General features: G+C 43.0%; 1 protein-coding gene across 2 annotated transcripts in view; it reads left to right on the top strand.

The window, feature by feature from the left end:
- The first annotated feature begins 10,856 nt into the window (after nucleotides 1–10,856).
- dvl1b (dishevelled segment polarity protein 1b) overlaps nucleotides 10,857–12,968 on the top strand; it is a 35,111-nt gene continuing 32,999 nt past the window's right edge. For both annotated transcript variants that reach the window (XM_084396007.1, XM_084396006.1), the window contains exon 1: nucleotides 10,857–11,288. In XM_084396007.1, the coding sequence (XP_084252133.1) occupies nucleotides 10,996–11,288 (293 nt within the window). In that variant the 5' untranslated portion in view covers nucleotides 10,857–10,995. The remainder of the gene's footprint in view (nucleotides 11,289–12,968) is intronic.

Raw genomic sequence — 12,968 nt, 5'->3', positions numbered from 1 at the left:
TGAAAAGTGTAGAGACTACAGACACTCGTTCCTCATCTTTCCCAGGGGGCGGAAACCGCTCACGCTACAGGCCTATTACAGATCAGTGGGTGGGACTTGACTTTCTGAAAACTAAAAGCAATATCCTCCATCTTGTTTGGAAGCTAAGCTAACAGGCGCTGTGGAGACAGATGTAAAGTTATGACAATAGCGGAGGAGAGTGCTCAATATGATATAGAGGAAGAGGATTTCAGAAGTCTGATGCTTGAATCAGGTGTTTGTGGCTACCTTTACGAGCCGCATTATAGCGAAGAGCAGCCGAGGCAGAAGACCTGCCTGCCGCGGACGAGGAGCCCGGACTGGCTCGGGTTAGGGCGGACTGGTGGCGCCGGTGATCTCACTATGCAACTACGAACCGCTACGAACACAGATATAGAGTCCGACTGTGGCAAAGAATTTCAACAATGACAACTTCTCCTGGATGAAATCTCTGAATCAGACGAGGACACGGACGTTTGTGTTGTGAATCAGACGAGGACACGGACGTTTGTGTTGTGAACTATCCTAGTTTCGCACCGCATCTGACTGAACATCCAGGTAACGTTACAATGCAATAATTCACCACTTCGAAAGAAATACAAATGAAGAGTAATTCACTAATGAGTTCGCCAACTAACTAGACATTTTGTGTGAAATTTATTTCAAGCTCTGGTGGTAGCTAGCCTTGTAGACGGAAGAGTTATTTCTCTTAGGCAGATATGCGCTTTCTGGATTAGTGGGAGTGGCTTGCGCAGCTGTGCAATGTGGTGCATTGTGGGAGTTGGTGTCTTTCATACAAATGCGTCCTGAAGTTACTTTCTTTCTTTCCTCGGCCAAGAAGGCACCAAATTCAAAATTAATTTTACATTTCGACTACATATATGACCCACTTTCAATAAAGATCAATGTTCCCATGGGTGAAGTGTCCCTTTAAAGGGTAACTCTCGCCAAAATGCAACCTAGGGTCTTTTTGTTAATCTACCCGAGGCAAACTTTAGTTTAAAAACATAATTAGAATGGAAACGCCACTTTTAAGTTTGACCGTATTTTCGTTTTCGGTCAAATTTCTTTTTGAATGGGAGTGCTTGGGGCACTCCTATGATAGCATGAAAAATCGCTATTTTTAGGCTCGACACAACATGAAACTTTGCTCGAAGTATCACCAGGGTCTCTACACATGAACCCGAGCATTGAGAACATTGTTTGTGTACACAGAGTTTACTAAAAAGAAAGATTCTGAACAACTCACTGTAGCTGTGTCCGCCGGCATTTTGTCAGTCAAAAATAGTCGATCTCCGAATGCGAATGAACTGACTCTGAATTTTAGTATTGTTTCTTATATGAGGATCCTTTTTCAAATACAAGGTCAATATTGATTTTCACTAAGTACAAAACAACAAATTATCCGTGAATTTATATCGAACTAAGCTTTAGGAGCTTTCCATCTTTACTCTCCTGTCTCCTCCCTGTTACGTTGCATTCGGAGATCGACTATTTTTGACTGTCAAAATGCCGGCGGACACAGCTACAGTGAGTTGTACAAAATCTTTCTTTTTAGTAAACTCTGTGTACACAAACAATGTTCTCAATGCCCGAGTTCATGTGTAGAGCCTCTGGTGATACTTCGAGCAAAGTTTCATGTTGTGTCGAGCCTAAAAATAGCGATTTTTCATGCTATCATAGAAGTGCCCCAAGCACTCCCATTCAAAAGGCAATTTGACCGAAAACGAAAATACGGTCAAATTTAAACATTATGTTTTTAAATGAAAGTTTGCCTCAGGTAGATTAACAAAAAGACCCTAGATTGCATTTTGGCGAGAGTTGCCCTTAATTTTGAACATAAAAAGTTACATAGTGTACCCCATAATATGGCTATGCATTGCAAACATTTCTAGCTTGCTCAAATCAGTTATTCACTGTGTACAGATATATATATATACAGATTATCAAGGTGAAGCTATGAAGCAATTCTTATGGCCATTATGATGATTAAATAACACTCAGTCACCCTTTTAATTTCCTTAAAGGCTCTGTGGCAAAATGACCGATGGCGGAGTCAGGGAAGATGCAAGTTTTCTAGAAAGCCTCTTGTTTATTTTTCCTTTTATATTTTCAAAACGTGCAAATATTTACAGTGTCAGGATAGTCAAAAAAATGCAAAACAAAAACTGTTCATAAAGAAAATAAATAGGCATTAAGTTGCCAGGCTACGTCTCTCAAGACCCTGCACACTTTACCCACCAGCATTACTATGCCACAGTTCTTTCTCTCTGCTCAGCCCCTCTGCTACTGAGGCCATGGGGCCTAATACAGCCTTAAATTAGCTGTAGCCCCACCCACTAGATTGCCCCATTGGTAACAAAACAATTATCCATGTAATCACATGAAAATAATTGAATAATAAATCAAACAAACAAACAACACATAAACAAACATATACCAAACGTTTCTCCCCCACCAAAATCACATTTGTAGAGAAAAACCCATACAAGAAATAAACACAAAAACACCCCTGCAATATTGGTTTCTCCCACCCATCACCCACGAAACCCCTCTATTTCAACCCAGTGGCACATCCCCTCGGCTTCCCCACGCGAAACCAGGAAGTTGAACCGGAGATCGGGACGGTGGTGGGTTAAGTATGTACAGTGTTGTAATTACAAAGCTTTTAACTAAATAAATAAGAAGTTTGACAGCCAGTGTGTATATTTTCATTACTTGAAATCAAAAGACGTTAATACAGATGGGTGATAAAATGACAATGTATAGTTCGTGTAATATATGCCTGGGATCATGCACAAACATTTGCTATTTAAGAATGCCGGTAGGCCTTTCCCTGCAGCTTAAACAACATTGCATACTAGCTGGCAATTATGGCAAACTGTGGTAAATGACATTGTAAATAGTGCACCAGTAATAGAACAGCAAACGGCAATGAAAGCAATATGACACGGAGAATAGCGGCAAAACAGCTTGAATGTTAGTGCCGGCGTTTGGCTGCCTGCCCGCTTCATGAGCACGTCACGGCTCAGTTCGTGACATTTCCCCCCCCTTCTGGAGATGCCCCCTGTGGCATCCTAGACAGGAAGTCCGCTGTACAGTTCAATTTTCCAGCCCTGTACAAAACGTCAAAGTCAAATGGCTGAACTGCCAAGAACCACCGTGTGATCCTCGCATTAGAATCCCTCATTTGTCCCAGCCAAGACAATGCTCGGTGATCAGTCTCCAGGACAAATTTGCGCCCAAGCAAATAGTATCTGAAGGAGTCCAACGCCCACTTAATTGCTAGGCACTCTTTCTCCACCGTGGAGTAGTTACATTCCCTTGGCAGCAGCTTACGGCTAATGTAGGCCACCGGTTGGAGTTGTCCACTGTCCCCCTGCAACAGAACAGCCCCCAACCCTCTCTCCGAGGCATCGGTCTGCACCGTGAAAAGTTTCTCAAAGTCTGGGCTGAGGAGCACAGGCTCCTTGCACAAGGCACCCTTCAAGTCTTTAAAAGCTGCCTCACACTCCTCAGTCCAATCAACCTTATTTGGCTGACATTTGCGGGTCAGCTCAGTCAACACCACCGCTTTCTCCGAAAAGTTTGCAATAAAGCGTCGGTACCAACCCACCAGCCCTAAAAAGGAACGCACCTGTTTCTTGGTGGTTGGTCGCTCTGCAGCCATGATGGCCTCCACCTTCCCTACTTGCGGGCGGATGACACCTCGGCCTAGCACAAAGCCAAGGTAGGAAGTCTCTTCTTTAGCCAAGGCACATTTCTTTGGGTGGATGGTCAGGCCCGCCTCCTTCACCAAGGAGAGGACATGCTGTAGATGATGCAGATGTTCCACCCAGCTTGCACTATAGATGACGATGTCATCAAGGTAGGCGGCGGCAAAGCCCTCTGTCCCCCTGAGGACTCTATCCATAAGGCGCTGGAATGTGGCTGGCGCTCCATGCAACCCAAATGGAAGCACGGTAAACTGAAAATGACCAAACGGCGTTCTGAAGGCCGTCAGCTCCTTGCTCTCCTTTGACAAAGGCACCTGCCAGTAACCTTTGCAGAGGTCAAGGGTAGTCAGGAACTTAGCCTTACCCAAACGTTCCACCAAGTCATCAATCCTCGGCATGGGGTAAGGATCAAACTTGGCCTGGGTGTTGACTTTCCTGAAATCCAGGCAGAACCGAAGGCCACCGTCCTTTTTAGGAACCAAGATGATTGGGCTGCTCCACTCACTGAAGGAAGGCTCAATCGCCCCAAGCTGTAACATCATGTCCAGCTCCTCCTTCAGGACCGGTAGCAGGCGTTCTGGTACCCGGTAGGAAGATTGTCTCACTGGCTGCTCGTCCTTCAGCACAATCCGGTGCTCCACCACCGCTGTCCGTCCTGGTCGCTCCACAAAGAGGTCTTCAGGTAACAAGTGAGTGAGTTCACGCTGTCGAGCCTCTGACAGATGACTCAGATCCAGCTTGCTCTTCTCGTCACGGCCAGGCAAGTACTGCTCGCTGTACTCCTCCTCCTCCTCAACCGCCCGGATTAGCATTGCAGACACTGCTGGCTCCGGCCTGTCACTCCACTTCTTTAGCATATTAACGTGGAAGACCTGATGTTTCCTGCGCCGGTCTGGCATGTGGACCTCGTAGGTCACCTGTCCCATCTTCTTGGTCACAGAATAGGGCCCCTGCCATTTTGCAAGCAGCTTGTTGTCTGAGCTTGGCAACAACAGCAGGACCTTCTCACCAGGCTGGAAAGAGCGTGTACGGGCTGACCGATCATACCACGCCTTCTGCCGACCTTGCACCTTCCGTAAGTTCTCCTGAGCCATTGCCGTTGCCGCTACAAGTTTCTCCCTCATCTTCAGGACATAGGAGATGATGTCTGTCTTGCCTGAGGTCTCTCCTTCCCAGGTCTCCTTTAAAACATCCAATGGACCTCGAACCTGATGTGCATACAGAAGCTCGAAGGGAGAGAAACCTGTTGATGCCTGAGGAACCTCCCTGTATGCGAACAGCAGGTAAGGTAGCCACTGGTCCCAGTCCTTTCCAGTGTCATCCACAAACTTCCTGAGCATGTTCACCAGGGTCTGGTTGAACCTCTCAACTAGTCCATCTGTCTGTGGGTGATAAGGAGTGGTTCTGATTCTTTTTATCCCTAACAGATCATACACTTGCCGGAGGATTTTGCTCATAAAGTTGGGGCCCTGATCTGTTAGGACCTCACGGGGAATCCCTACCCGGGAGAACAGGTGCAACATGGCCGTAGCAACCTTCTTAGTAGTGACCTCTCTCATTGGAAACGCTTCTGGGTATCTGGTTGCATAGCCACATATAACCAAAATGAATCTGTTCCCTGACTTGCTCCTCTCCAGGGGTCCAACTATGTCTATTCCTATCCTTTGAAAGGGAGTGTCCACAACAGGTAAGGGGATTAAAGGGGCATGGGCAAGGCCTTTGCCTCCCGATAGCTGGCACTGGGGACAGGACTTACAAAAGCTCTTCACTTCTCCAAATAGCGCTGGCCAATAAAAACGCTTGCCTATTCTCTGCAGTGTTTTCATATAAGCTAAGTGTCCAGCCCACGGTATAGTGTGACCTAGCTCTAGCACCTCTTTTCTGAATTTGTGGGGCACCACTAGCTGAAGTCCTCCCTCACTCTGCCTATAAAGTAGGTTGTTCTGCAAAATGTACCCCTCCTTCCCAAGTGCAGGAACAAAACAAAACCCATCCTCTGCTTTCTTAAACAAGGGGCTCAGGGTGGGGTCTGCCCTCTGCTCTTTAGCCAGATCAACCTTAAAAGTTACGTCCTCCTCAGACAAACTAGGGACATCAACATCCGCCTCTGGCTGTGTGTGAGAAAGTTCTAAAATCTCTCCAACCCTTTGTCTGCGCCTCTCACACCTCTCTTCCCTAGTGTATGTGGGCGGTACTGGAATATCCTCTCCATAATAAGGCAATTTGGACAGGTCTTCCTGGTGTTGCTCCCTGGCCATAGCTCTAGTGACTACCCCACACCAAGCAACCTGGCTTACTAGCTCTGGCAGTACAGGAAGATCCTGCCCCAACAACACTGGATAGGGGAGTTTTGGGACTAGTCCTACTCTAAGTAGGAATGTCTGACCACACACTCTAACATACACATCCGCTGTGTTGTGCTCGCTTTGATCACCATGAACACAAAAGACAGTAAGCTTGTCATTCAAGTTCTTGAACTCCTGGGGAATTAGTTCAGCTTGCACCAACGACTGTGAACAGCCTGTGTCTAGGAGAGCTGTGACCAACTTGCCATTAAGCTCGATGTTAACAACAGGGTCCCTATTCTGCTGGGTCTTAAAGGGTGGGGTGGGATTGGGAACATAACACAGGTGGGTGTACTTAGACTTCCTGAGGGGGCAAGAGGGGCTCTTATGACCTTCCCTACCACAATTAAAACATGATACGCCTTGCAGCTTGCCACTATCTGGGGGAAGGGACAGGGCGTTTCCATTGTGACTAGGGGTAGCTTCAAAACCAACTCCTCTACCAGTACCCACAGACTTACCCCGGGCTTGTCTGTCTAGCATTCCAGCATAACGGTAGCTCCTGGGGCCTCTGTGTGCTGCCACAAAGTTCTCCACCAGTTTGGCAGCCTCAGCTGCAGTCGCTGGGTTGTGCTCCTTGACCCAGGTCTTCACCTCTGGATAGAGTACTCTGAGATACTGTTCCAGCACGATAAGTTCCATGAGATCCTCTTTGCTGCTCCGGTCATACTTGACCCAGTTGCAGAAGAGATCCTTCAGCCGGACGTAAAGCTCTTGTGGCGTCTCCTCCGGCCTGGTCTCCAAGGCTCTAAACTGCAGGCGGTAAGTCTCCGCGTTGATCTCATATTTTTTTAGCACGGCCTCCTTTAAAAGGTCATAGTCCAAAGTGCCCTCCGAATCCATAGCTACAAACGCACTCCGGGCCTTGCCAGTCAGGAGCGGAATGAGATGAATGGCCCAGTCCTCCTCTGGCCAGTCAAAGACTGTTGCGAGCCGCTCAAAGGTGGTTAGGTAGTGCTCGATGTTATCCGAGTCTTCCAGCTTAGCCATCTTTGGTTCATAGCCCCTAGGCCGACGGCTGGGGGTTGATGGGGGCTCAGGCGTAGGCTCCCGTAGGTCCGTTGGAAGCGGTATGGTCCTCCGTTCCCGAGTTACCTCCACATCCAGCTGTAGCTGAGTCACCTGATGGGTGAGGACTTGGAACTGATGAGCTTGCCTGGATGACTCCTTCTCCAGCCGCTCATCTCTGGCCCGTTGCACCTCCATAAAGGATTCGAACATCTTTGCCATCCGGTTGATAGCAGGATCAGCTGTGGCGGGATCTGGAGTGGGTTCCGTATGCTCAGTGTCGCCCCCTATCGCTCCATCTTCCTCCGCCTTCTTCTTCTCCCTTCTGGTGGACATCTTGGCTTGTTGTAAATCTTCACCTCCACCTGACTCCTTATCCCACTTCTGACACCAAATGTGGCAAAATGACCGATGGCGGAGTCAGGGAAGATGCAAGTTTTCTAGAAAGCCTCTTGTTTATTTTTCCTTTTATATTTTCAAAACGTGCAAATATTTACAGTGTCAGGATAGTCAAAAAAATGCAAAACAAAAACTGTTCATAAAGAAAATAAATAGGCATTAAGTTGCCAGGCTACGTCTCTCAAGACCCTGCACACTTTACCCACCAGCATTACTATGCCACAGTTCTTTCTCTCTGCTCAGCCCCTCTGCTACTGAGGCCATGGGGCCTAATACAGCCTTAAATTAGCTGTAGCCCCACCCACTAGATTGCCCCATTGGTAACAAAACAATTATCCATGTAATCACATGAAAATAATTGAATAATAAATCAAACAAACAAACAACACATAAACAAACATATACCAAACGTTTCTCCCCCACCAAAATCACATTTGTAGAGAAAAACCCATACAAGAAATAAACACAAAAACACCCCTGCAATATTGGTTTCTCCCACCCATCACCCACGAAACCCCTCTATTTCAACCCAGTGGCACATCCCCTCGGCTTCCCCACGCGAAACCAGGAAGTTGAACCGGAGATCGGGACGGTGGTGGGTTAAGTATGTACAGTGTTGTAATTACAAAGCTTTTAACTAAATAAATAAGAAGTTTGACAGCCAGTGTGTATATTTTCATTACTTGAAATCAAAAGACGTTAATACAGATGGGTGATAAAATGACAATGTATAGTTCGTGTAATATATGCCTGGGATCATGCACAAACATTTGCTATTTAAGAATGCCGGTAGGCCTTTCCCTGCAGCTTAAACAACATTGCATACTAGCTGGCAATTATGGCAAACTGTGGTAAATGACATTGTAAATAGTGCACCAGTAATAGAACAGCAAACGGCAATGAAAGCAATATGACACGGAGAATAGCGGCAAAACAGCTTGAATGTTAGTGCCGGCGTTTGGCTGCCTGCCCGCTTCATGAGCACGTCACGGCTCAGTTCGTGACAGGCTCCAAATAAGAATGTGTCGATGTCACATTGATTGAGGTTCCAAGAGGAATTTGCTGGGTAGACTACCGTGCTTTTGGTACATGATGCCACATAATGGATACTTGATTATTCCCATCCTGAAGCGGTTTATATTATTGATGATTTAATTTTCCAGCTCACTGCAAATGTTCTCTCATTCAAAGCAGAATAAAATAAACACAATTTAACCTCTGGATGACCTTTTGCATGTGCCAGAGCATTTAGAACATTTTTGATGCTGGGCATGATCTCAAGTACTTGATGTTTTTGATACTGGAAATCATTGGTACAGCCACTTGCTCATTCATGATTCAACAAAAATACAGGAATGTCTGATGAACTGCACTTTACAATTGCTGCAATGTTTTGACAGACATTTCTAATCATTTTACCACGAGTCATATCAGTGCTGTCAACACAATTATCTCAGCCATCAGAACAGATTTGACTCTTGCCATGCATGAACGCAAAATGTCTAACACATAGTTTTTTTAAAGATAAAAATTATAAACATAAAAGCTGGGGTAAATTAATTAAATGAAACAATTGAATTAAATCAAATTTTCTATAGGAGATATTTTTTTAAAGTATTTTTTTTTATATATTTTCTTTTTTGTATTTATAACATTATACTTTGTATTTTATTACATTTGCATCAAATTACAAAAAACTAGTTAACGCTGATGTGAGGGTGTTTCTAAAACAGCATCTATGACAGTAAAATTGGCGTCTTTCTCTCTTCTGACTGCCGTTATCAATCTCTCTATTTTTTTCCTCTTTTTGAAAGTTGACGACTTCCGCTTCTGAGAAACCTGGAAATGTGGAAAGGGTCTGTGTATCACAATTAATAACTTTCTTGCTGACTTATACTGAAAAAAATAAAGCTGTTTAAATTCATTTGTATGGTCCATTTTAACTCTTAAAATTCGAATTTCCATTTTTTAAGCAGTTAACGAATTTAAAGAAGCACGTTTATTTTATTTTATTTTTATTTTTTATTGAACTAAGAGCACAGGGGATACATGTATCACACAAGAAAAATAAGATAATAAACTCAAGGTAAAGCAAGGCAGTAAATTACATACAGTAAGAGATAGTAGCCTACTAAAATAATAATAATAATAATTCACAAAACATTAATAGAAACTAAACATACAATAAATGAATACAAATAAACAGAAATAAATAACATGGGAAAAATATAATAAAAATGTTTAGTCTTCAGGAAATCGGGAGGTAACTTATGAATTTCTTTGAGCAACAGAGCAGTTTTAGCAGCTTTCTTGTTAGCTGATAAACAAAGAGAGTCCTAAAATAACTTTAAATCAACACAAAAAAGTCTAAAATTGGGCTTAGAATCAGTTAGCCTACTTTACATTTATGGAGATGAAACTCACCACATAAAGTTATCAGTTTTAATCTGTCATCCATCTCCTTTGACCCGGAGTCCCAAATCAAAAACAGCACATTAATAATCTCAAAAGTAAAATGTTTGTAATAAGCAGAGAAAATAAGCCAGGCTACTTTTTTTCCAGAACTCCTCTGCATAATCACATTCAAAAAAAACAAATGTGGTATTGTTTCAAGATTACAGTTGCAGAATGCGCACTGTGAAGAGATGTCTAACTTAAACTTAGAAAGAAGAGAGTTACAGGGATAGTAATTATGTAGAACTTTAAAGTAAAGCTCTTTCCACTTTTTAGGTAACAGAAACTTATTAATGCCAGTCTATATATGAATAGCCTAGTAGAAAGAGAAGGATAATTTCCATTTGAAAAAAGTTTTGGGATGACAGCTGATTTTCCTAATAAGGAATTTTTCCTAAGCATTTTTTTTTTTTTTTTTACATCTGACATTGGAAAGCTCCAATCCTCCAATAGATAATTGGGGCAATTCACAGACTAATCCTCTGCAGTATGACCTAATTTTTTATTTTTTATTTAAACGTTCCATTTTAATGTTTCCGGTTCAGGTCTTTTATGTGCTTCGTTAAATATAAAGCTGTTTTACTCAAGATACCTTCAAAGGAGCGATCAAAGATGAGCATAACCGATGTCCATCGCATATGTAGATTGATATCTATATCTATAATCTTCTCACAAACATTCGGATATTCAAATTGAATAAAATACCAACAATAAAAATAACTACCTAGGTTAGCAGATCGCCGTCATTTCATACCGCTGTTAACACTTTCTCCAACCAGCGAGTGTGACGAGACCTGTTTACCTGTTTGTTGATGAGACTGAGAGTGCATTGCTTCTGTCTACCACGCGATGGCGGCAGTGCGCAGGAGAACGGCTCGGATATTCCAGGCTGATTCTCTCAAGGATGTGAACCTTTCCTTCCTGTTTCAGTAACACAGAGGCAGCAAAACCTCCGCATAGTGAGCTGCAATAGATACCTATCAGGCCTCCATAATGGCAGCGTACTTATCCTTAGCGTTACAAAGTCGCTTACTTCACAGCTTCAATCGCGCTAAATGCGTGATTGTATTAATTTAGCATCCATTATTATAGACATTTTATTTATTGTCGCCGCACGTCTGGAAAGGCAGCATCAGGAACACGCGCCGTTCTTCGGCAATTGTTCCCACCATATTCTCATGGCGGAGACTAAAATCATTTACCATATAGATGAGGAGGAAACTCCTTATTTGGTGAAACTGTCAGTGGCTCCAGAGAAGGTAACTTTGGCAGATTTCAAAAATGTCCTCAGCAACCGACCGGTTAACAGCTACAAATTCTTCTTTAAATCTATGGATCAAGATTTTGGGTAAGTGAGATGATGGGAATTGTCATTGTATTCATTCATTCATTGTATTCAGTCCCCGATGCGACTGAAGCTGTCATCGTGGCAGAGATGATTTGTCATCATTGGCACCTGCCTGTCATAGTGATAGCTGTATCATCTCCTCCTTTGTGGGATCAGCATCAGAATACAGTCATGCTCTTAGCTGTTAAATATGCTATAGCACAACATACATCTCTTTGCTTCTTGCATTTGCATTTTGAACTGGTTTGTTTGCATGGTAGCCGAAGTTTGACCTTTAGAGGAGGGAAAACACAACGAGCAATAACGGACACTTGTCAATAACAGGCAAACAATGTCATGATTCTGACTTATTTTCTGTCAGCTTATGAAATTTTTACAGCCTTGCTTAAAAAACACACATCACAAGCTGGATTGCTGGTCTCTCAGCTTGGCCAGGGCTGGCCTGTTGGTTGGTTTCAGAGTGATTTTCCAGCTGGTCAGACTTGGAGACCATCTTAAACCAGCTAAGACCAGCAGACCATGAGTAACATTATCCTCTCGAGTCTTGCCAGAGCTGCCTGATGTGATTGTCATCCTCTATGAACAGCGGGTACTTTCCACAAATAGGATACAAAATAGTGCATAAGTAGTTTTTTCTTCTTCTTTTTTCATTTTCAACAAATGGTCAGTGAAAAGAGAGAGCCTAATTTTGCAAATGAAATGTCTGACTTCATGTCCAAATTGTTGTGTATAAAACGTGGGCACTACTGAATATGAAGATTTCATTCATAAAAATGTGTTTATAATGGTTATATTTTTACTGTGATTAATTATTAGATTGTCAAAAAATGAGTAAATTATTCTATACAATCAAGTCAACTTTATTTATGTAGCTCTTTATACAATACAGATTGTACAGCAGCAGCTCTAAAAGAAAATGGTGTCATTGTTCAGCTGAATTCAGTTCAGTGTTGATTCAGTTCTGTTGAAAAGATCATCATTTCATCTATAAAGCAGTTCTGCGGAAAACAGTGATGTCATCGTCCAGCACAGTTCACTTCTTATCCAATAGTATCAGTGCTGTTAAATCAGTAATATTGTTAAATATTAAGTGTACCCAACTAAGCATGCTATGGGAACAGTGGCAAGGAACCCAAACTCCATCAGGTGACAGAATGGAGAAAAAAACCTTGGGAGAAACTATAGGCTCTCAATCAGTTCTCCTCTGGCCAACGAACGAACGAACATGGTGTGATTGTGATTCAGGCTGCATCACAAGTCAGAAATCAGATTGTATATCAGTAGCATTCAAATATTTCATCCAGTTCCTTTTGCTACGGTCGAGAAGGTCAAGACCACTGAAGTAGGACAGGGCAAAATCCCCTGAAGTACATATTTGTGAAGACTGTGCATCCCCTTGGACTATTGTATTATATAGTTTGATGCCTTTTATCAGTCCCAGTCTTTTACAGTAGCTGCTAGCACCATTTATGTGCACTCAAAAATGTATTTGTTTTTAATGTAACTTCAAACCAGTATACTCAGATCCTGATAAAGATACATTTGCAAGGACTGTTGCCTCAGGCTGTTTATAGCAGAATGCACCATTAGATCCTCATTAGCTAACAGAAGGTCATTAGCTTACAAACTGTTTTAAAAGTGGTTGATTATTACTCATTATGTCTCCACTTGCAGAGTTTA

The sequence above is a fragment of the Rutilus rutilus genome, assembly GCF_951802725.1.
Source record: "Rutilus rutilus genome assembly, chromosome: 22".
NCBI classification, from domain to species: Eukaryota; Metazoa; Chordata; class Actinopteri; order Cypriniformes; family Leuciscidae; genus Rutilus; species Rutilus rutilus.
This window is presented reverse-complemented; position numbering and strand designations above follow the sequence as displayed.